This window comes from Anas acuta, chromosome 2, assembly GCF_963932015.1.
Source record: "Anas acuta chromosome 2, bAnaAcu1.1, whole genome shotgun sequence".
NCBI classification, from domain to species: domain Eukaryota; kingdom Metazoa; phylum Chordata; class Aves; order Anseriformes; family Anatidae; genus Anas; species Anas acuta.
Window position 1 is genome coordinate 37460346 of NC_088980.1, and position 24017 is coordinate 37484362.

At 35.8% G+C, this 24017-nt stretch overlaps 1 protein-coding gene across 2 annotated transcripts in view; it reads left to right on the top strand.

The window, feature by feature from the left end:
• Nucleotides 1–24017, top strand: part of PLCL2 (phospholipase C like 2) — a 99008-nt gene that overhangs the window by 43363 nt on the left and 31628 nt on the right. Inside the window, exons 3-5 of one of the 2 annotated variants that reach the window (XR_011093905.1) lie at nt 13727–16213; nt 19654–19857; nt 23072–23160. Coding sequence is in view for 1 of the 2 variants with exons in the window: in XM_068674317.1 (XP_068530418.1) it covers nt 13727–16213; nt 19654–19857 (2691 nt within the window). In the remaining variant the exon portion in view is untranslated. The remainder of the gene's footprint in view (nt 1–13726; nt 16214–19653; nt 19858–23071; nt 23161–24017) is intronic. The other variant, XM_068674317.1, reaches the window with a different exon arrangement.

Here is a 24017-nt window from a genome sequence, read left to right on the forward strand (position 1 = left end):
TGTGTTTCACAGGGAGAAGACATTAATTAAACCTGAAGTAATTGAATGGGAAACTGTTTTGCTTCTGTGATTGGACTTCAGTTTTTGACACTGTATGAGTAAAATTTTATACTCTACGATGTAACTTCTTGAGCATTTGTGATGTGTAGAGTATTCAGAATGCTACATAAGGTTTACTGAGATATTGTGTGTGAATATATTAATGAAAGATTGATGATATTTCCCTAGTATGTCATAGTGATTTAAAAAATAGAGTCCTATTTTCCTAGTAATTAACTTTTCCTCTGCAGAACACAATTACAGTATTACCTATTTTCATCATTGCTGATACCAAGTGGTTAACTATAATGAGCTCTGAAAATTCAAAGTAGAATTATTTTACCTGCCATATTATGCTGAAGTCTGAGTGCATACTGGATCCATATCCCTCCTCCGCATCTAGAAGGCTTATAACTTTATTCTAAGATTTTTGAAATTCATGCATACTTTCTCATCCTCCCAAGTGCTAGAATTCTAACCCACACTGAGAATTTGTGTTAAGATCATGAGCTGCTTGCTAAGATGCATCTGTTATACATGGGATTTCAGAAATCATTGGCTTCAGGGTATTTGTTCTTGAATCTTGCATCCTTTAACTGCGTGAAACTGTAGCATGCTGCAGTGATGTTTATTCAGCATTCCTCTCCACATACACTTGTAGCAAACTATTCAAAAAAAAAGCTGTTAAAGTGGCAAAAGTCTGGAGAAAACTGTTGCACCTGGTCATTTATGTGTTTAATTGCAATTGTTTGGTAAAACATACAGATGACTTAGTAAGTTTGCTTTGTCAAAATTATAAGCATTTATATAAATTAAAAATCTAAAGAATGTATGCCTTGCTTATTGTTTGTTGGCTTAGGGTAAACAAATGCTTTATAGTGTTTGTTTTTTTGCAGTCTCTCATGTCTCTTTCTGTTACAGACATCTTGTATTAAATATTTATAGTTCTCTGTTCTTTTCTAAGTGATTGTAACTTATGAATAATTAAAGAACAGAGTTAAGGGGGAAAAAGACATTGATGTAATGTTCAGAATGAGAATTTCCTATAATTATTCGACAACTGTGAATTACATACATCTGAAAATCAATGAGGAGAACACATAGAAGCAGCAGTATCTGATTAGCAAAGGCACTTGGGTTCGTGTCTTCTCTGCTTGTGTGATGACTGAGCAATGGTAACCTTAAGAATTTGACAAAAAATACTAGAATTCTGTGTCTTAAAAATAAAGTGTTAATTATCTCTGTTCAGTTATCATTTTCTTCTAAGTAATGTGTCTGAAGTAGCAACTTGAAGAATTTGCAAGATAATCTTCCTCTGTTTAGCAAGTATTACGTTTTAAAAAGTTTAAAGTTTTATACTTAATTTAATACTGTCTTATGTACATGAACTGTTCATGTCATTGAAGAGTTAATGTTGGTAATGGTCGCTCTCTACTCTGACAAAAAGTAGCTCGAGTTGCCTCAAACCACAGAAGCAGAACAATAGAGCTTGTGAAGTTCCGGCTCTTTCTTTAGAATTACCTTATGAAATTTGTCCAATTAACATTAGTCAAGAAGCTGGTCTGAAGACACTGTTCATCAATCACTACAATGAAGCAAATCAGTTGAAGAATAGGAAGCTGTAGGGCAGAAATAACCATCATTTTTAGAAGAAAAACAGTCTACATTTTATTCCTCTTCAACTTGAATGTGGTACTTGGATGAAGTAACCCTTAAGGAATAATTTTACTTAGCTTTTTTATCTTGGAAAGCACTGAGTGACAGGAAGGGACACCAAGAGCTTTCCAGGATAGCAGATGACACTTGGTTTGAAATTTGGGCAAAATGTATGAGTTGGCAGTACAGGTAGAAATGAATCTTTTGCCAAATGAGTGAAGGGGAAATGGTGTGATTTAGTCCATAATCTTGTGCTGAGTGGGATGGTGGGATGAAACGTATGGATGCATAGAAAAGTTCAGTCCTTTAAATTATATTGCTATGACATGGTCAATCTGCTGCACATTTTTTGTGAGCCTAAGTTTATGACAGGTAAGGGAAGATCATGTAGACTACTTAACAGCAGGGTAGAGGCAGCATACTCTTCTGGTGTATGACTAAATCAGTAGTTTATAAGAAACACTATTTTCGCTTGTTGGCTGCATTTGCAGAATTGAAAAAAACATGAATCTTGCCTGCGTGAAGTAACATGTTATTTTCCATAATATTTTCTACTTACTACTTAGATTGATGTAACTTAAATTGTATCATAAAGTAATAGTGATGACACTCTTCAAATACACACTTCGCAAACTACTTTTTGTCAGGTGGCTTATCCTAATGTCTTCCTTATCCCTGGGTGACCTACAGAACATGGGAACCTGAAGAAATAGAATGACGATGTTCATAAAATAAAACTTCATACAGTTAATTGCAATTAACTTGTTCGGTATAGTTTTTTTCCTACTCCTTAACTTCTGAATTCAAAGGAAATGGAGTACAATTATCTATTGTTATATGTAAAAGAAGGGTGATTTTATGAAAAAAAAAAGTGCAGAAAGGCCTTAGCACACCAGCTCTCACTGAAACTAATTTCTCTCTTGGGATTGAAAATGACCTTCAGCGTGACCCCTCAGAAGGATTCCCTCTTTGTGTTCTTCAATTCTACCATTTTAAATTATATTAAAAAATGGGGTAGAATATACCATACTATATAACATGCAATCATGTTACTTTTAGTAATTAAAAGTTAGATTCTTCAGAGATAGCTTAATTAAGTTGTTCTTTAACTGATTCAACGCTTTCCTGAATTTGTGAACAGAGGACTGCCACCCCTACCTTCATTTTTCAAAATATCTTCAGTGAGTCTTGTTTTTTTGCACCATTGCCAAATTTTCTGAAGCCTCACTTACTACATCTTTGTTTGTCTGGAAGTAATGTAAAAGCAGTAATCTTTAACTTTTGGTCAACGCATTGTGTTTGCACAAATCTGTACAGAAATTTCCTTGCGGGTTGTGAGTCAGATAGGATAGAATCTGAGCTTTCTAAGTAAGAAAGTTGGTTAAAAAACAACAACACACCAGAAAAACAAACCACCCAGCAACAACAACAATCACATCTGTGATAAACTTTGGTAAAGATGCAGAGGAGGTGTTACCAACAGGAGTAGGAAGGGGCATGGGGGATCGAGCCAATGGTCTCACAAGCACCTCTTGCTGGTCCTCCTTCATCTTCCTCTCTGATGCTCAAGAGGAGCAGCGAAGAGAGGTGAGGTGCCTTTCTGCACAGCCTGTGCTTTATCCGAAATCACAGAAATCTTAAATGTGATTATTGTGTTATCTTTATAAGTCACCAACTTTCTGCATTTTTGCCTTAAACTGTGAAGCCTGACAGCTGCGTTACAGAAGTTACTTATTTTGCCAATTCAAGCAAATTGTTGTTTATGCCTGAAACAAGAAACTGAAAAATGCTGTGCTTTCTAGCAGCAGAACTGACTTGCAGCTATGAATACTTGAAAAAATGTGAGATTCATCTGCAGAATGATTGCTCTGCTGTTCTGCATATTAAATCTTGTCGATAGGTCTTGATTAAAATGTTCACGAAAAAGAATCTTAGTTGTAGTATTGGGTATTTAAAACATAGAAGAACTGAAAGTGAAACTCCTCACATTTTAAGTTGTTGTACATGTGTGCAGGAAGAGTGTCTTGTTTTTTTTTTTTTTTTTTAAAGGATGACAGCAAAGACTCAGGGGCTTCTTCATTCGTGAGTCTTACTGAACCCTGTTGAGCCAGCTTGGTCAATAGATTCCTCCAGTACATTCATCTGAGTGTCAATTTTGTCATCTTCAGTTATTCTTGAAGCTAAAAGCATCTAGAAACTATTATTCCTTTTCCTGATCATCAGTGTCTGAAAAAATAAATGCTAATAACAAACATCCATTTTAATACAGTATTTTAAATGGTCTGTTTGCCATATTCTAAGTGTAATTTCTTCTTAGATGAGACATTAGGAGACTGAAATACTTTCTAATTAATTGACTGGGGTTTTCCTTTTCATGCCACTAAGTCATTTTTATAACAGCTTTCTGTCAATGTAGTTTCCTCTATCATAGTTTAAGACTGAACAGTACATGTACCTGGTTTTCATAAATAATTATTGTAGTTTATATGAGTTGGGTTAAAATATTGTTTGTCTGGATCTAAAGCATACATGCTTTGCTTTTACTCAGTTTCTGACAACTGAATTCCTGTTTTGCTCCATTGGAGGTGCTACCCAGAAACCTGAACTGTAACTGATTCAATGAATTAAAACTTAGGCTTTCATGCCAAGCATAACTCGGTCTTTGGCTTTCTCAGTGCTCATGGCAGTGTAGGCAGTTTCCTTTGATGCTTCTTATTTATTTTCTTTTGAGATCAGACTTCTCTTCCCTTTCCCCTTCTCACCAGTGCTGTAAGTTAACCTCTGAAACCAAATGACCCCTTATTTTAACACCATAAATATGTGCTTACTGGATGTTCTTACATATGAAAGAATGCCTCAGTGGTGTTTGAATGTAGTTTTTACTACCATATTTTAATATTCAAATACAATATTCTCATTATGTATATTACTTTATAAATGGAGCCACGTTTCTCTGAGTTACAGCAGTTGCTGCTTAAAGGCAAACACACTTGGCAGCATAAAATTTCAGAATGGAGATTTAGTTGTTACAGCTGATTTTTTAAATTTATAAATGCTACCAGTCAAAATCAAACATAGCATAAGTAGTTACAACTTTATTTTCAGCAGAGTAAGCAATATCAAACTGTTTACTTTCTTTTGAGAAACATCTGGAATGGATTTATGTGTGCTGAATTAATATATAGTGAAATGCCACTTTGATTTAATGTTTTGTTTTTAAAAAGCTAATTCATGGATCCTCAGGAGATCAGGCATTCCTTTTTCTGCTAAGTACATAGCCCTGTGAAGAGATGGCTGAACTATTTTGGTACATAGTCTCTGTTGTGGTTAAAACTGAGGATCAGAATTAAAACTTCAAAATGCCTGTTGAAAACTGGGAGGAACAGGAGTGCTCAGTGTAATCACTGTTCTGTCATTTAACTGCAAAACCTTTACAGGGTAAGCTGTAATCACTTCTCTAGTTCTCTATATAGAACTCACCAGTACGACTTGCAGTACCAACAGTTACCAATATAATATATTTAAAATTTCAAAACACGAAATATGCTCACGCTGCTATAGCTAGACTGACCGCTGGAGTTAGGACGTTCTCCTACCCTGCTCAGCCTGCGTCAGCTTTAACACCTGAGAGAAAAGAACAAGTGCCAGCATGTGTGTGTGTGAGCGTTTCGGGGATCTTTGAGGATGAAGTGTCTTCCTCCTAGCAGCAGTTCCCAGTGAGCTCCCTGCTGACATGCTGGGAGAGCATCTGAATGTTGAAGAACCTAAAGAATACATAAGACAGCACCCCCCCAAAAAAAAAAGAAAAAGAAAAAAAAAAGTGTATACTTTTGATGAGCTGATGAAATTACTAGCTAAACTGTTCTGTAAGAAGTTTTCCAAGGAAATCCTTAGCCTAGACTTCATTTGCAAAACCATATCCTGTTATTTTCCTGCTCATCACAGTCAGTCTTAAAGAGTTAAATCATCTGCTCTGAAGGAAACTAGGGCAATGCAGGCTACCATTCTTCTCTGCACTCTCTAATAGATAGTGTAGTAGAGATCTCTCTCACATAATATATAATATAATCATAATTTTCTGGTGTCCCATTTTCTGGGAGTGAAGCAGAACTAAATGAGCCACAGGAGCCCTGAGAGCCTCAATTCTGTTATTTTATGGTGGTGAGGTTTGTTCTTTCTCATGCCTTGCCTTTATGTTCATTAGGTTTATGAGATTTTTGATGTCCATTCTGTGAGGTGGACCAAGATGAGAGATTTTGTTTTCCCTGATGACTTGACGTTATGTTATCATGTAATGTAGGATCTCACTTCAACTGAACAGTTTCAAGAGCATTAATTTTAACCAAATTAATCTCTTGATAAGTGCGACTTTGTTCTTCACTTCCATTTTTATTCATTTCTCTCTTTCTAGTTGTTACTTTGATCCAGCTCTGATATTTAACTGTTCACATGGCAAATTGTTTCAGCTCCCTAAAACTGCAGAACACTAAAATAACCAAAAAAGGGATTTTTTTTTGTTTCCAGAGCTAGTGAAGTGAATTCACACACTGTCTGTCAGACAAGCACTGATGCTGGCCTAAGGAGCTGGGGTGGAGAGACAGAAGGTGCAACTGGGGCAGGATGAGGAAGAGACAGGGCAGAGAAAATTAATTTGGGGTTTGAAGAAGGAATACCAACACTGGGTGAGACATAACCTCCCCTTCTTGTTGATGTTAAGCCATTGGCTTAGCTGTAATAATCTGAATATAGATCATTTTTGTTTGAAGATTAAAGTAAGATTTCCTTCAATAATAGATTTCCTTTAGTAACAGAAAACAAAAATCTAATGATTTGTTACTTGTGCAGCTAATCTTCCTATTTTTCTTTGCCTCTCATTGTTGCTTCTAACATTGCGTACTGGGTCCAGCTGGGGTCAACCCACCACATGCTGAAAAAATACAGTTCTCTTAAAAGACTTCTGCAAACAGCAGCTATGACATGAATGCAAGTTTGGAAAAATATTTAAATGCTGAGCTCAAATATAGTGATTCACGATGAGTGGGAGGCCCAGTGTTTTCAAAATAGCTGATGTTTTGTCTCCCCCCAAATGCCTATTATTTCAGTTGAACATTCTTTACTTTGTCTTAAATACAACTGTTGAGTGCTGTGTGCCATTAAGCAGGAGCTACAATTCAATTCAGAAGCTATTGTACTCGATGTGAATTAATATATGCTGTTTCTGAAGTGTTTGGGATTCTGTCAGCTGAACTGTTAATTACTTGGAGAGTTTTTTCTTATTTTGATTTTCACATGCTCTGCAAGCTTTAGACAGCTGTGTTAAAGCACTATAACGTGCTTACTTTTTAACTTGAAAATAGTACTAAATATACAGTAGTCTTACAGACGTATGTAAAAAAACTATTGGAGACTGATCAAAGATTCTTGTTTCAGCTAAATTTAGTTTTAGAATATACCTTTACATTTCCATCAATTTTTTCTTAGGCTATAGTTTTTAAACATTACTAAACTTCTTGATGTGAACCAGTTTAAAACCAGAATTTATATAATCTCAAATACAAAAAAAAGGCGATAAGAAGTCATAGCATGCATTTACTAAAATGGCATTTTTGTACATTTCCTATACAGGGCACATGAAACACGTACATATAGCTATTCATGGAAGTTATGGATATATACATATATGATGTGAAAAAGCTTTAGCTAGTGCTTCAAAGGCGATGTATTGTTTCAGCAAAACTAAGCACGTGTCCTTTATACTGAAGAACTCCCAAGGAATAAAATTTTAGTCTACATTGGTCTGTAGACATACTTGGAAGAAGTGCTACTCTCATATTTTTCAATTAAATGTAGTTTAATTCATTGGCTTGTTTTTATATGCTTTTTTTTCTATACTGTTAAAACTAACTCATGACCTCACTTGGCCCAGTGCCATTAATATGTATGCGTGATTGTGTGTGATGTTTAGCTTTTTATCACTTTCAAAAGGAATTCCTTGTGGTTTTAATCGTATAATTAGCAATAAAATGAAAAAGTAATTCTATATATTTTTCATTTGGAAAAGATAGAATGCCATGCCCCGTTGCCTTCATCAGAACCAGAATTTTAAACCAGGGATTAGGAACACCGTAACTTAAAACCAAAATAATTTAACTGTAATTTCCAAATAAACTTTCCTTTTTCCTTCATGCTATTTATATAAGTATTTGTAGATGTAGTCCATATTTCAGATGAGTTTCAGGGGAATATTGTTGGCCTGCAATAAGGTGGAAGCATTAACTTGAGAAGATACATACATAATTTTTAACATAAGTATTTTACATAAGTTATCTTTCCATCAGCACTAACACATTTGGAATCAGAAAATACACCTCTCACTTTGCCTCTAGCTGTATGTAACTTTTGAAATCAGTGCTAGATTTTGTGTAACAGAGGTGTAAAGTTTCTGATTTTAGTTGCCAGTTCCTTTTTTTTCCTTCTTTTTCTACAGACTTTCACACACAAAAACTTCCTTAGCTTCTTTTATAATGCTCCATGTTATGTTCTGGAATGAGCTGGCAGCTGTACATAGGCAATCAATACATAATAAAGATTTATTTTTTGTGTGTTTGCAAAAATAAATGAGTATGTTTATTATTGCCATATTGGTTGAAGAATCTTTTTTGAAGAAAACTCTAAATATTTTTGCAATGAAAAGAGAACGATAATATGAAACTGATGTTGTATTTGTAACTGATTTGCTGTCTATGTCTGTATTTATATCTCTAAAACCACAAGCGAAAACTTAGAAAAGAATGAATTACTGATATTACAGTATTTCTTATTAAAATGCATGTAGCAATTAAATGTTTCAAAATATTGCCTTAAATATTTGTGGGTTTTCGTTTAAATATATGTAGCCATATACGGACACACGTGGGTGCATCCTCTAGTATAAATAAAATCTATAAAATTCGGAGTTTTCTGCTTTGCACGGTTCTGAAGAAAAATACTTAGAAATCTTAAATAAGCAAAGCTTCTATTTATTTGTTTTTTAAGCCAACCACTTCCTGAAGTAGGCTTATATTACAGGCTAGGTGATTTTGCAATCGCTGCTGAATTGCATTTGAAGAAGACGGGCAGTTTTCACACTCGAATGGGCCACTTAAGTATCACATAAGCTATAAAAACAAGCCATCGATGAGTTATATAAAATGTGAGAAGAACAGTTCCCTGTATGTTCATTGTGAAGATCATTAGATTCTCTGTGCCTATCATAAAGTGATGAATTGGGTTGCAACTGTTAGTATAGATGTCATTAAATTACTTCTGAAACAGCGTATATGTTAGATGTCATGAAATAATAGTGTGATTTAAAACCAAACCAGCAAACCTTGCCATGGCCTGTGTTCTCACCTGCTCACATGTAATTGTTCTGAATATTGCCACAAAGATTTTATGTCATTCAGAACTTAATGCAAAAAATGTTTTGTGTCTAAGCTATCTTGACACTGTAAGTGCTTGCAGTCTTGTTACTGCTCTTGTATGTACATTGCCATCTCTGCTAAGCCAAATGGTTCGGCATCTGAGCCTGTTTGGGATTAATTAACTAGGCATTTGGGGGACTGTGGCTCCTGAACACTCTGTGCTGTCAGTGCCACAGCGTGCAGGGGTTTCTTCACATGCTGTTGAAGCTCAGCCCCGGTCAAAAAGCCTGAAGGAAGGTGCTGGGTTTGGGTGAGAGGTGCTCGTGCTGTTTCTTATGCAGTCACTTGGTTGGCAGAGCACTCACCTGTGCAGAGTGCTTGGACTCCAGTCCCTCCTGCCTGAGGATTTTCAGACCTGCAGCTCCTCGTGTGCTGGGCGAATGATCTCAAGACTGGGTTGGAGCTGCCTTCTGTGCTTCTGCTGAACTGCTGGTGCATAACCACAAACGGAAACGTTGTGTGGGTGAAGCATAAACAAGGGAGGTGGCCATTCCTCCCTGTGTGCGGTGTTCTGGTCCCGACTGCACGGGCTGCTCGTACAGTTCACTTCTGGAGTCACCAAGTGAGATGTTTGTAGAGTATTGATACCAGGAACTTTCACTTCCCGGACGAGTGCTCCAAAAATGTGTCATTCTACCACTTCCTCTTGTTAGCATTGTTTCTTCTCTGTACCAGTAGGAGTACCTCAGCAGCCTAAATGCAGACAGAGGCCTTCATCTTAAAATCCCAGGTAGCATAACTACCACATCAAAACCACGGGTAGCTGTGTGAGTTGTGGGGTGGTGGGATCGCAGATACCCCCCTCAGAAGCCAGCAGTGGCATGTGAGGATCCTACTGCACAGCCTGGTGCTCCCTTGGAGCTCCGGCTGCAAGCCCTTCACCTCCCACCCTGTGTGGGTTGGGGGCTGCCTTGGCTCTGTAAATTTCACTCCAAAACGTTTTAAATGGTGCTATACTGAGCAACACCTGAATTTCTGGCTAATTCTTTTTTTTGTAAGTCGTGCTTTTGTAGTCACATAAGCAGTTCTTTGTTTCTACCATGGGAGAAATAATCACAATAAAAGTTACCATGGAGAGACTCTTTAAACAAGAGTCTCTTCCCTGTGTGCTCTCTTAAGCCTTTTTCTCCTGTTGTCTCTAAGTGCCATAGATGTCAGCTGGGGTTATTTCTGGCCTTTAAACTGCTGGATACTTTGCTTTCTCTAGGCACAACTCCTGGATAAACTAAACTGTGCTGTTTCTTGTACCAGTTTTATCTCTGCTCTACTCTGTGTCTCAAAGTTTGGTGCAGGTGACAATGGATGTGGCAGGTGTTTTTGGAGATGTATTGGTGTTGTGGTTGTTCTGGTTTTGATGGTAAAGCCTTTTGAAGAACATGCAGTCTTTAGGTCCTGCTTTGTGAAGACAATACCCATTATAATCTGAAGATTGACATGCTCTTTGTTGTGTGAGATCCCAGAATGACTCAGTTTCTGTACAAAAAGTGTACTTTCTGCTGTGGACAGAATTATGCATCCACAGTCTAGAGGCAGTCTCAACTGAAGCATCATGAACAATATTGAGAGCACTGCAAGTCCTGTGAATGCTGAGCAGTCACTCCTGTGTTTTCAGATACATGCAATTTGCTGATTTGTCAGGCTTTATGATTTCAGTCAGACCTAAGGCCATGAGAGACCAGATCCAGTTCATGATTGCCACCCCACTTTCAATAAGAAATCTGGCACGTCATATAGCAGAATATGTCTCCTTTTTCATGCCAAACTGTATCTCTGAGGCTCACAAACCTGTTAAATACAGTGTATGTACACACTATGCAATTGCATTTTCAGCTTACGAGTGAGAGTTTATGTTTTCTCTGGACAATCACTTATTCAGTGGGTAGTTCTGGGCAGTGTCTCAGGGAAAATATCCTTTAAGTTCTTTTGTTTATGCAGATTGATTGTGACTGTCATGTCTCTTAGGATGGGGGCTCGCACAAGTGAGTAGCTCAGGATCATTGATCTCTGGAGAAGCAAAAGCTTATGATCAGTGTTCTGGAGTTCAGAGCAGTGAGAATCTCTGCAGTGTATTTTAAAATTTGTCTTCATTGTCATCACATTCAGAGAGTGCCACCAGGCTTTCCCAAGTGGGGAAATTGCCTTGCCCTTCAGAAATGTACAATGCCGTTGAAGTGGCCTCAGATTTGTCTGGTAGGCAAACAAAGTAGTCTTACAGATAGTAGATTGAATTATTTCTCTAATACATATATGCAACCCCCAATTCAGTCTTTAGGAAGCTGTATGGGCATGGGTGTTCCTTGAGCTAGACCTTTTTAGATCAGATGGCATCAAGAAATAGCAGATCTTTTTTCTCCCTTGCCATTTGGTGTCTTGGATCAGACACAACCCTCATCATAGAGAAAGGCGTAGACCTTCCGTCTGTTTGAAAGTACTGATCATGGTCAAGGAAGGAAATACTTCACAAGCCTTGATGTTTCTTATATCCCAGTGTTATCCTTCATCTCTCACTGAACGGTTCAGGGATGATACCCGTGACTGAGAAATCTGGAGCACTACGCAGTTTCAGCATACTTCATACCAAGGCCTAAAATATTGGACAGGAGCTTCACTGATCATGTCTATGGAGCTGTCCTTTTCTATTTCTTCAGGTTAACTATGTAGATAAGGTAGGCTTAAGTAGAACTAAAACTTTTGTAAACAAAAATCGCATTTGTAATTTTTTTTTTTCATTAAGGAAACTTGCCTTTGTCTGAAAGCAATCTTAATGTCAAAACTACATGTATTGAGATTCCAAGGGTCAGTTCTGTGTGATGTCCATTGCGGGGATTTGGTCTGGAGTTAGAAATAAAACAGTCCGTTGTAGGGCTATTAATTTTACAAGACTCTCAAGAAGTTGCCTGAAGCAGATTCTGCTGTCATTAAAGGTGCAGGAATTGGATGTTGATTGATTTTTCCAAACATAGAACCACAAATATTGTCTACTTTACTAATCATTGTTTTCAATGACAAGCTTTTCGGTGCTTATGAACTAAATTATAAAAACAGAATTGTACAATTTTAATTCAATGAATTTAAACATACAGTATACGTGACCTGAACTGAAAATACATTCTCTCTTGAATGGTTTTTATTTGAACATCTGTTCAGCATTGCAGTCATTAAAAGTTTTCTTTTCCTTCCCTTTCTGCTATATAAGTGATGCTAATTTGCACTGGGACATACTTCAAGTGGAAACGTATTAGAGGGAAAATCAATGTTCTTGTTGTACAAATCTGGAAAAGTCATTTTTTGAGTGAAACTGGAACATAATAACATTTCTAAATAGGGTATCTATCATAAAAAGATAATTTCATGAAAATACTTCAGACTAAAAGTCAGTTGGAGTTTCTTGTCAGTACACACAACCTTTAGAAAATCGCAGCATTTTTTATTATGAAAAGAGATGCAGATAATGGAAACAAACAGTTCTAAGTTCTGTTCTTTCTCAAGAATTTGATTATACTTAAATGATGTGTTATTGACTTACTTGCACTTGTTTGAATCAATGTAAAGAGCAGATAGAACGAGCTAAATGACATTATTTTCCTTCTTAATTTTTTGTCTGTTCAACGGCTTATATAATCAGTTTTCTGTGAAGGCTTTTCTAGTAGACTAAGGACTCAGGGTTCTTCCATTGTTTTAAGAGCAAAGGTGAACCACTTTTGCTTCCCTTTCTGACCAGGTCTTGCATTTTCCATTCAAGTTCTTTCTAAGGATGTGCATCATCTTTGGAACTGGTTAACCTTCAGTCCTCTCAGACAGTTCCCTCCTGAGTCACTGTCATATTTCCTGAAATTCAGAATGTAGAGTGAATTATCTGCTCTAGTCTTTTCACTTGTGTAGCAGTGTAGTTTGTTAAGACTAATGTGGATATTTTTCTAATATGGGGGTGGGATGCATGTGACAGTGCTCTAGACAGTCTGTGGGAAGAACATGGTTGGGTGCAGTAGAGGAGGGAGCTAAGCACGTTTAGTGCCATTATGTCTGTATGCTTAGATTAGCACCACATCCTATGAATTTTATATAGTTAGTTGTATGCTAATGTTTATTTGGTGTTCACGAGGACCCTGTTGGTATAGTGCTATACCATTATATTGTGTACTAACAAAGTTCTGCAAGTATCTGTATGACTATGGAAGGACTCAGCAGAAAGGTTACTTCTTACTGTCTTGGCTGTAGAACCTACTATATATTTCAATAGGTTATTATTTATAAAATAACATGTATATATGCAGAATTATTATTCCATTAGCATTTAATACTTGCTTTGTTTGATTTTGTGTCAATGCAAAATATTTTAAAAAAAGACCCTGGAAAATCATGTCTATACAGAAGAGCAAACACTAAACCATTATTAATATTTTCATTTGTGATGATTCCAATAAAAAATTCCACCTTACTGGTCATCACACATATGGTAGACGTTTTTGAACTGTTTTATGAACTTTCATCTGTAAGTTAACACCGATTTCAATATTGAGCAAAATCGTATTGATGTGTTTTCTTTTCTTACCCCCCTTGTTTACCAGGATGGTACGAAACAAAAACGAGAACGGAAAAAGACTGTGTCATTTAGCAGTATGCCAACTGAGAAGAAGATCAGCAGTGCAAGTGACTGTATAAATGCGATGGTTGAAGGCTCTGAGCTCAAAAAGATTCGATCCAACTCTAGGGTGTATCACCGATACTTCCTTTTAGATGCGGATATGCAATCTCTACGCTGGGAACCTTCAAAAAAGGATTCTGAAAAAGCAAAGATTGATATTAAATCAATCAAAGAAGTAAGAACAGGAAAAAATACTGATATTTTTCGCAGCAATGGAATATATGACCAGATATCAGAAGACTGTGCATTTTCAATTATATATGGAGAAAACTATGAGTCTCTAGATCTTGTTGCTAACTCAGCAGATATTGCAAATGTTTGGGTTACTGGCTTAAGATACCTGATTTCTTATGGAAAACATACTTTAGATATGATAGAAAGTACTCAAGATAATATGCGGACTTCATGGCTATCACAAATGTTCAGTGAATCAGATGTAGATAATTTGGGACATATACCCCTCTGTACCGCTGTGCAGTTTATAAAAGACTTAAATCCTGGTTTGAAAACAAATAAAATTGAACTAAAATTCAAGGAGTTGCATAGATCAAAGGAAAAAACTGGTACTGAAGTAACAAAAGAAGAGTTTATTGAAGTTTTTCATGAGCTTTGTACCCGACCTGAAATCTATTTCCTCTTGGTTCAGTTTTCAAGCAATAAAGAATTCCTAGATACCAAGGACCTTATGATGTTTTTAGAAGCAGAACAGGGTATGGCACATGTCACGGAAGAAATAAGCCTTGAAATTATTCAGAAATATGAGCCAGCCAAAGAGGGCCAGGAAAAGGGTTGGCTGTCTATAGATGGGTTTACAAATTACCTTACTTCACCAGACTGCCACATATTTGATCCAGAACATAAAAAAGTTTGTCAAGACATGAAACAGCCATTATCTCATTATTTTATAAATTCATCTCATAATACATACTTGATAGAGGATCAGTTTCGAGGGCCTTCTGATATCACAGGTTATATTCGCGCTCTTAAAATGGGTTGTCGAAGTGTTGAACTGGACGTGTGGGACGGTCCAGATAACGAGCCTGTGATTTACACAGGCCATACAATGACGTCACAGATTGTCTTCCGTAGTGTGATCGACATTATTAACAAGTATGCATTTTTTGCTTCAGAATATCCTCTTATTTTGTGTTTAGAAAATCATTGTTCTATTAAGCAGCAGAAAGTGATGGTACAACACATGAAGAAAATTTTGGGGGACAAACTACATACACAGTCTCCAAACATTGAAGACTCTTATCTTCCATCACCAGAATCACTTAAAGGGAAAATACTAATTAAAGCAAAGAAGCTTTCCTCTAATTGTTCTGGACTAGAGGGAGATGTTACAGATGAAGATGAAGGAGCAGAAATGTCACAGAGAGTGGGGAAAGAGGGTGTAGAACAACAGAACTCTCTGACTGGGAAACGATTTCAGCTCTGCAAAGAGCTCTCCGAGTTGGTAAGCATATGTAAATCAGTTCAGTTCAAAGAGTTTCAAGTTTCATTTCAGCTCCAGAAGTACTGGGAAGTGTGCTCATTTAATGAAGTGCTTGCTAGCAAATACGCCAATGAAAACCCAGGGGACTTCGTAAATTATAACAAACGTTTTCTTGCCAGAGTTTTTCCCAGTCCTATGAGGATTGACTCCAGTAATATGAATCCCCAGGATTTTTGGAAATGTGGTTGTCAGATAGTAGCCATGAACTTTCAAACGCCTGGCCTAATGATGGATCTTAACATCGGTTGGTTTCGACAAAATGGAAACTGTGGCTACGTCCTTCGTCCTGCTATCATGAGAGAAGAAGTATCCTTCTTTAGCGCAAATACAAAAGACACTGTGCCTGGAGTCTCACCTCAGCTGCTTCATATTAAAATCATTAGTGGGCAAAACTTTCCTAAACCCAAAGGATCAGGTGCCAAAGGTGATGTTGTGGATCCTTATGTCTATGTTGAAATACATGGAATCCCTGCAGACTGTGCAGAGCAAAGGACAAAAACTATGCACCAGAATGGGGACAATCCAATTTTTGATGAAAGTTTTGAATTTCAAATAAATTTACCAGAACTAGCAATGGTGCGTTTTGTAGTACTGGATGATGATTACATTGGGGATGAGTTTATTGGGCAATACACTATTCCCTTTGAGTGTCTACAGACTGGTTATCGGCATGTTCCTCTGCAGTCTCTAACTGGTGAAATGTTGGCACATGCTTCCTTGTTTGTGCATGTGGCCATTACTAATCGAAGGGGTGGTGGGAAACCTCATAAGCGGGGCCTCTCTGTGAGGAAGGGCAAGAAATCAAGGGAGTATGCTTCTGTGAGAACATTGTGGATTAAAACAATAGATGAAGTGTTCAAGAATGCTCTCCAACCTATACGGGATGCCACGGATTTGAGAGAAAATATGCAGGTACAGTTTTTATGATGAATTTTTTAGTACTTTGTGTGTGTTTTTGTATTACGATGAGTACATAATACTTGTTGTTTAGAGTTATATGCATTTTGTAACATGTTCATCAACTGTAATGCTGAACAGCTTTAAGAACTGTTTATAGTAGAGTAACCTTTTAGGTGCTACCATCTCTTGTTGTTAACTTTTGATTCATATATGTATTTCATTGCATGTGAACTGGAAATACTGTTCCGGTTGTAGGCCTGTTGACCAATCCTATGTCTTTGAAGGAATGTCAGATATACACTAGAAGAAAGTATAGCAAGATTTTTGCTTTAGAAAATAAATAGAAATGCAGGATGAAGGTATTGCTGATAGAAAAATAATATATTCTGTATTAAAAAAAAAATCATACATGAGGGTATGTTTAGCATAGTTTTACTGAGTTTTTATTTTTTCTCATTCCCAATAGAAAACAATATTTTCAGAAAAAATAATTTGCATTCCTTGATTCTTCCTAGCAACATTATGTTAGAACTACATGGAATTAGACTGAAGGTATTAGAAGGCATCCGCTTAAGATTAGACAAAATTACCTTACTTTAAAGATCATGTATATTAAACACATTGAATTTTAGGAAAAATTCCAACTGAGGTGCTTGTTTTTGTTGAACCCAAGAGATCTCACTTCAAAAGTGCTATTTTTGGAGATTCTAATAAAGATTCCAGGGAAATAAGCCCTTTTTAGATCTAGATAAAAGAGGGCTGTAAAGTTGTATTGCATTTAGTAAAGCTTTTTACCATTTACAGACTTCCGAGGGAATACCAGTGATCAGTAAAATTCAGCATCATCATTTCAAATTAAGTGACCTATTAAATTGTCTTACATAATGTTAAGGGGAAAGTGATTAAGGTGATGTCTGAGACTTGATTCCGAATTTGAAAGGCATATCAGTGTAGATAAATTTTCTTCATGAATAATATTATATTGAAGATATCTTAGTACAGCTTTAAAATTAATTTTTCTTCTTTTGCAAGAAGAAATGGGTTCAGCATTATGAAGCTCCCCCATTCTATTTGATATACACAATTACTGAATTAAGAAATTATTAAAAAAGCAAGGGGAGGTTATTTTGATTTATAAAAATTGTAACACATCGCAGGCTAGGTATTGAATGAGCTTTACCGGTAGCTCATCTATTGAAATTTAGAATTATGTCATTTAACAGATACTGTATTTTATGATGGCTTTCAAGAAGGAGCTAGACCTAAGATTTGGAGAAACAGTGAAAACATGCAGGTTCCGTAGCTACTTTAAACTCTGTACTGCATGTCCTGTATTGTTTTTCAGAACTGCTATAATTCTGAGCAGTCTTTACAGTATGATTTCTTTGAACATGAGATTTTAGAAGATATTTTATGAATTTCATTCTCTCAGTTTGAAATTTGTGCTTTCAACTACATTCATTGTTATATCTCAAACTGCTATCAAGAAGATATTTTAGGTACGTGTGGGAATATTAATTTTGCATAGCTTTACTGATAGTTTATATAATGTGCACATTTTAAACACTGCGTAACTAAAGGTTTCCAGCTAATAAAAATAAATAAACCACTAAAAATATGTACCAGCTTATGTCAGGGAATGTTAATTTTATTTTTTTTTTACTGCATAAATTTTGAGTTAAAAATTATGATTTTTATGATACAGAAGTACATAATGTCCTCACAAGACAGATTCTAAGAAGCAAATTTAAATATAGACTGGAAGAAGAGAAAAAAAAAAAAAAGGGTAGAGCAATGAGTTTAAAGGATTCTCTAAATCCCTATATTCATAGGAAGCCTTTTTTCATCTTTGATATGTACTATGTTACTATGTCAAAAGCTGATGTTGTAACTTGTTTTGTGGTCATCACTGATAAAAGTATACAGTCAGTGATGAAACTGGATGTGATGTTGCATGTTTAACTTGCTTGACAGTGTGGGGCATAGTCTCTGAATATAGGGTTAGAAGTCCAAAGGCAAGAGTTACAGCCCTATCTTTGTCCTGCCTGCCAGCAGGTAACATGCTTGTTCCTTGTGTTTGCGCCTACCTCTCTTTAAAATTGTTGTTCATAATGGCTTACCCATGGTGTTTATCTCATACAAAATCAGCTTGAATAGACCTCCTAATGTCTTTCTTTTCAACTATGGGATTGTTGTATCATTAAGCTGTAGTCTGGTTATTAGAAGTTCGTGTTTGCTGGACATTTACTAGATGCTACTAAACATTTACTGAAGTGCACTGTGACTGTAATATATATAATTGAGATACGCACATAACTTTGCTTGAATATTCTGTACATAGATCTTTTGAAGTGTTTTGTGTATTTTGTCTCATAAAAAGAGAGCAAAATACTTCACATTTGATTCCTGTTAATGGCTCCTGTAAAAAACTTGATTCCATTAAGAATTCCAATAAGAGCATTTGTCTCTCAAGAAAGGTTATCCAAAAATAAGCCAGCAAGATGGAAAGTGGTTTGATGAAAATAAAAATCTGTGTCCTAAATACTGGTCACATACCCTACATGGGTTAGATATTAGAGAAAGGAGCACTGAGCACATTTGTAACTTAAATATACCATATTTTTTGTGTTTCTTACAGGAAAACAAACTCCAGACCTGCGAGAGATCACCAGCTCCCACTTGGTACAAAAATCTTAAATTCATTACAGTGCTGACAACATTCCCATCATGGAATTTCAGTGGCTGCTTGGAGTCACATTGTATTTCCAATATTGGAAATTTTCCTCAAGTTTGAATACATACTTTTATATTCCACCATATTGGATACAAAACATGACTATAATAAATTTGGGGCAAAGGTACAAATTTGGTATTTGTATAAAAATACCTTAAAAATCCACTTAGGTGTGATTCTGTGATAGGAGTGACATCAGTAGTGGAGTGCTGAGTTTGTGACTCACACCAAATGGGAGCCAGCAGATCCGCAGCACGTCTGGATGATAGTTCAGGTATGTTTAAAGTTACAAATGGGCTGAATTCCTCCTTCCACTTCACTTTGCTTATTTGGAACATTCAGCACCTAATAGATTGTTTCTCTTGGTGGCATTTTAAAAGTTACTTTGAAATATTTTTCAGACTTTTTTTTTCAAAACAGATAACCAGTATGTTTTAGAATGCTTTTATTTGTATGTTTGATTTTAGTAGTCATGTAGACCACACATACTTGTTCTAAACAGATTTTTGCTGTAGCAGGTATTGCATTTTGTTTGAATTTTTAACACTTCTGGTAAAATACATGTGTTACATTGATTGCTTTGGAAAACTGCCAATTTTCAAGGAAAAGCTGTGTACGTTGTAGCTCAGCTATTACAGCGAGGTATATTAACCTGAAAGAATAAGAAATTAAAATTCATATGTTACTGTAAAGGAAACTCTTTCTTTCCTTTTTGCAGAATGCAGTAGTGTCATTCAAAGAATTATGTGGCCTCTCTCCTGTAGCAAATCTTATGCAGTGCATTTTGGCAGTGTCTACGCGCTTGGTTGGACCTGATAATACACCCTTGGTAGTACTGAATCTCAATGATCAGTATCCGACTATGGAGCTCCAAGGGATTGTTCCAGAGGTCTTGAAAAAGATCGTAACAGCATATGACATGGTGAGTAGTCCTTTGTGGTTATTTTATATGCTATCTGAAAGACTTTCTTCTTGGAATGTACAGTGCCATGCCGCTTTTGGAGGGTCATTTTAACCTATGACTTCCTATTTCATGCTTTATTACATCTGCTTGAAAGTTATTCCCATGAACATGCAGCAACGGGTAGTGTTTTCATATCAGGTAAAACAGAGAGATTAATACACTGCATGCAAATATAAATGTTTGTACACTTCAGAAGGCGAAGTGATTATAATCAAGAGGATGTAACATGAAGAGGATGTATTAATTTACCTGTTTTGCAGTAAATTGAAGCTGTCTGCATATCTGTAAACCTTTTAAAATTGTTTTCTACTTTCCATTTTCATTTTATGGACATTCATTTCTTTTGGTGTTGACAGTGCAGAGAGAAAACTGTAAGGAAATGGCTTTAGGAACTGTAGCTTTAAAAGCAACTTGAAGTGTTGAAATCTGCACATGCCTTTTCATTTTCCTTTGCTATATCCTTCTCACAGATCACATTGAAGTAGCCATTTTTATATCTGTAATTGACTGCAATGTTAATTTCAGCCCTTAAACTTCAGTAAATATGTAAATTGTGTCTTTAGAAACTGGAAATTAACCATTTTACAGTAAGGTAAGAAGAACTGATACACTGAGAAATAATAAATTGTATCTACCTAGTATTAATTTGAAATATGGAAAAAAAATCCATTAAGCAGATGAATGTGATTTGAGATGTCCTCCTTATCTCTGCTTAAGTAGTCTAGCACAGACTAATTAAGTTTTTATTTATTTATTTAGTAATTAATTTAATTTGATATATCATCTGACAATAAGGAAATGTTTCTAGGAGAATTTTGCATTATTTCTGTGTGTTAAAATGAGAAACCTCTCCTGGCAGGATCAAACCACCATTTAAAAAACTGTCCTTGTTATTTAAATGGGGGTGGGGGGGAGAGAAACCAGGAACTCAGTTCCCTATATATATGTGTTTAAACTTTTTTTAAAGTACTTCTAGAATAAAGCTATACCAGGCTCCAAAAAATACTCACTGATAATTAACAATTTAGGTAGAGCTTTTGTAACTTAATGATGATGTAAATACAACAGAATTTGATTTGAGTGGCAGCACAGTTACAAGAAGATAGTGGTATATCCTCTTAGTGGTAGCTTATAGGATATCACTATAATTAGGATGGAAAAAGGCTTGATGGTTGGGATTACACATATAACACGTACTTAATGAAGTTCTGTTTTGCTGATGGAAGCTTCTCTACCCGCAGTTTGTTCTAATGCAGCTGCTTGTTAGTTATTAAGCTATTCCAAGTACTTAAAATATTTTTATAGTAATTTTTTAATTTTTAAATATATTTTTTGTTTGAATGCTGTTTATATAGAGGTGACTCATATCTCCAGAAAGCTTCACAATGCAAATTTGTTTTTTTTTTTCCTTTGTCTCCCACATTGCTTTTTTTTCCCTCATGCTATAGTCTGCACAGATTTGCATATTTGTGGCTTTAGAAATCTATACTTCATTTTCATATATTAAAATAGTAGAATATTTATATAATGTCATGTTCAAAGCGTTTTTCCGTCTCCATTTCCGTAAATGGTAAAGACTCCATTTCATAAGAAGAGTATACCACTTCTAACTTCTAGCTCTAGATAATATTGAAGATTAATCAAAATTATGATTATTTTAATCAAATAAAGCTTACAGATGAAAATAATGAGATGCATTTCAATTTGTGAAACTTGGTCTGACAAATTGGACAAAAGGTTTTAAGCAATTAAAATCAGCAGAAAATGACTACTGGAAAATGTAGTGAGCTATGGGAGCCATCCTGATAGCTCTAGTTTCTGAAAGCTCATGGGCAAACAGTGGGAGACAACTATATCATCCTTTCCTCAAGAGAAGAAGAGATGTGAAGCTATTTAGCTCAGATTTTGAAATTTGCTGTAGTGGCAGATGTTTAGAGTCCAATACTATCTTAGTGCTCTTTCTGTGTGTAAATTGTTTTGTGTTGCAAATGGTAATTGCATAAATTGTGTTGGTTTTGGTGTAAATTAATATAGTAAGCCCTCAAAAGGACACACTTTATTTGTCATTTATAAAACTCAATTGTTTGTTTTGGTTTGGGAATTTTTTTTTAACACTGCTAATGAACAGGTGGGTGTAAAATTCAGCTTAATGAGAAGTCTTGATCCAGCATTAAGAAAAGGGGTAGATGTACTATCAAAGTGATGATTACATACTTATTTTTTTGCTGGTTTAGGCTTCAGTGTAGGTCAAAATTATATTCAGCCATGTTCTTTCAGTGTGCCAGCATGCTAAGTATGAAATTATGTTGATAACAGAGGTTGTGTTAAATATTTATTAAATAAACATAGTTAATACCATAAATGCATAGGTTGTTATTACCTTGCATGAATTTTGAATGTGGCAATTGTAATATTTTCAATGTACTTCTGCTTCAGGGTCAGAATATTTGGGGCAAAGGAAGGAATTGTCAGAAATATTCTTCCTCTTTATAAAATTACAATAGGCATAGAAAATGATATTCAGCCAAGACTTTTAATTATTCAGAAGAATTTGTTTACATTGAGAGTAATTATAGGGCTCATCTTTGTGCTGTAAAGTGAGAAAGGATATCAGACTTACAGTGAGACGGTCAGTCTGCATTGAAATAATTACAGAAGAATGCAGTACTGCAAGGGCACGTGCTAAGGAGAGAGTATCTTCAGTCTAACATGGGTACCTATAATTTTTAAGGAAACTGAGACAGATGATAGTTTAATTAGCATATCACTAGATACTTGTTTATATATATATAAACAAATAGCACAATACTTTTTTTAATTGTCAGCATTCACTACTACATTAATGGAGGAGCTATAAATGATAAAGGCTAGTACTATTCGTGTGTTAAAACATTGACTCTTTGAGCTTACTGAGTAGTTTTGCATCAGCGTTATTAAGACCAGAAGTTCACCAAGGAAATAGGAGGATCTTCTGCTTTTATCCATGATATGAGAGTTGGGGTGTCTTTTAAGAAGGATGAAAAACAAATATAACTTTGAAGTTTTGAGAAAGACTGAAGCTTAAGTTGCATATTTTTCTCTAGCTACACCATGCTCCTGAGTATTTTTACACCCTAACTTCTTTTCACTGTTTAACAATGTTTTATTTTTCCCTTTCGTTCATGAACTTCAGCTTCCTTTATGTGATACTTCAGCATGCACTCTGTTGGTGTCATCACACCCATCACTGATCAGTGCTGCAGACTGAAGCTTGGAGTTAAGGCAAGTGCCTCTTCCACACCATTGCATGTTTTTTTATGACTTATGACCTTTAAGATAAACCGTAAGTAAACCTTAAAAAATTATACTATGGCAAGAGAAAAAAAAATATTTATCTTGTCCTAAGTCTGCAGCATTATTCAGTGATGAGTGTAATAGCACTGCAAAGATACGGTAGAGCATCATACAAAGGAAGCCAGATTCTGTCCTTAGTGAAGGATGAAGTGTCCCACCTGATGAAGATGAGGTTTTCTGAACTTTTTGAGTGAGGGTGTTTGCAAGCATAATGGGGGAGAGCTAACACAGAAAACACAGAGAACTGTACTTGTGTGAAAGAAGATAAAGTAGTGCTGCTACATTATTAGGATTGTTATTAAATCCTAATCAGATAGTGCTGCTAGGTTCACATTTTCACAGTTCCTTTTTTTTTTTTAAATAACATTGAGGTTACATTGTAATTCTAAATGTATTCAGATGACAGTATAGGAGCTCTTTATTTGTTTCAAATAAAATGAATCACTTTTGTAAATGCAGCCTAGGGACAAGATCAAAAGCATGGCTATGTTTATTGATGGTGGGAGTTGTGAGATGATGAAAATGAGGGATAATAAAATGCATTAAAGCCTGTAAACCAGAATACAGAATCTGACTTGTGGTTAGTAATTCTACAGTAAGCTTGCATCGGGTTACCTGGTTGTTGGGTCATTTCAACTACTCACTCAAGTTATACAACTGACTGCATATGCAATCATGTTGAAGTTGACATCACGTTACACAGTTGCAAATTTGGCCAATCATATAAATTAATTATGGTAGCCTATATTTTGAGCTTGAACATGTTCATCCTGTTGGAAAGTAGA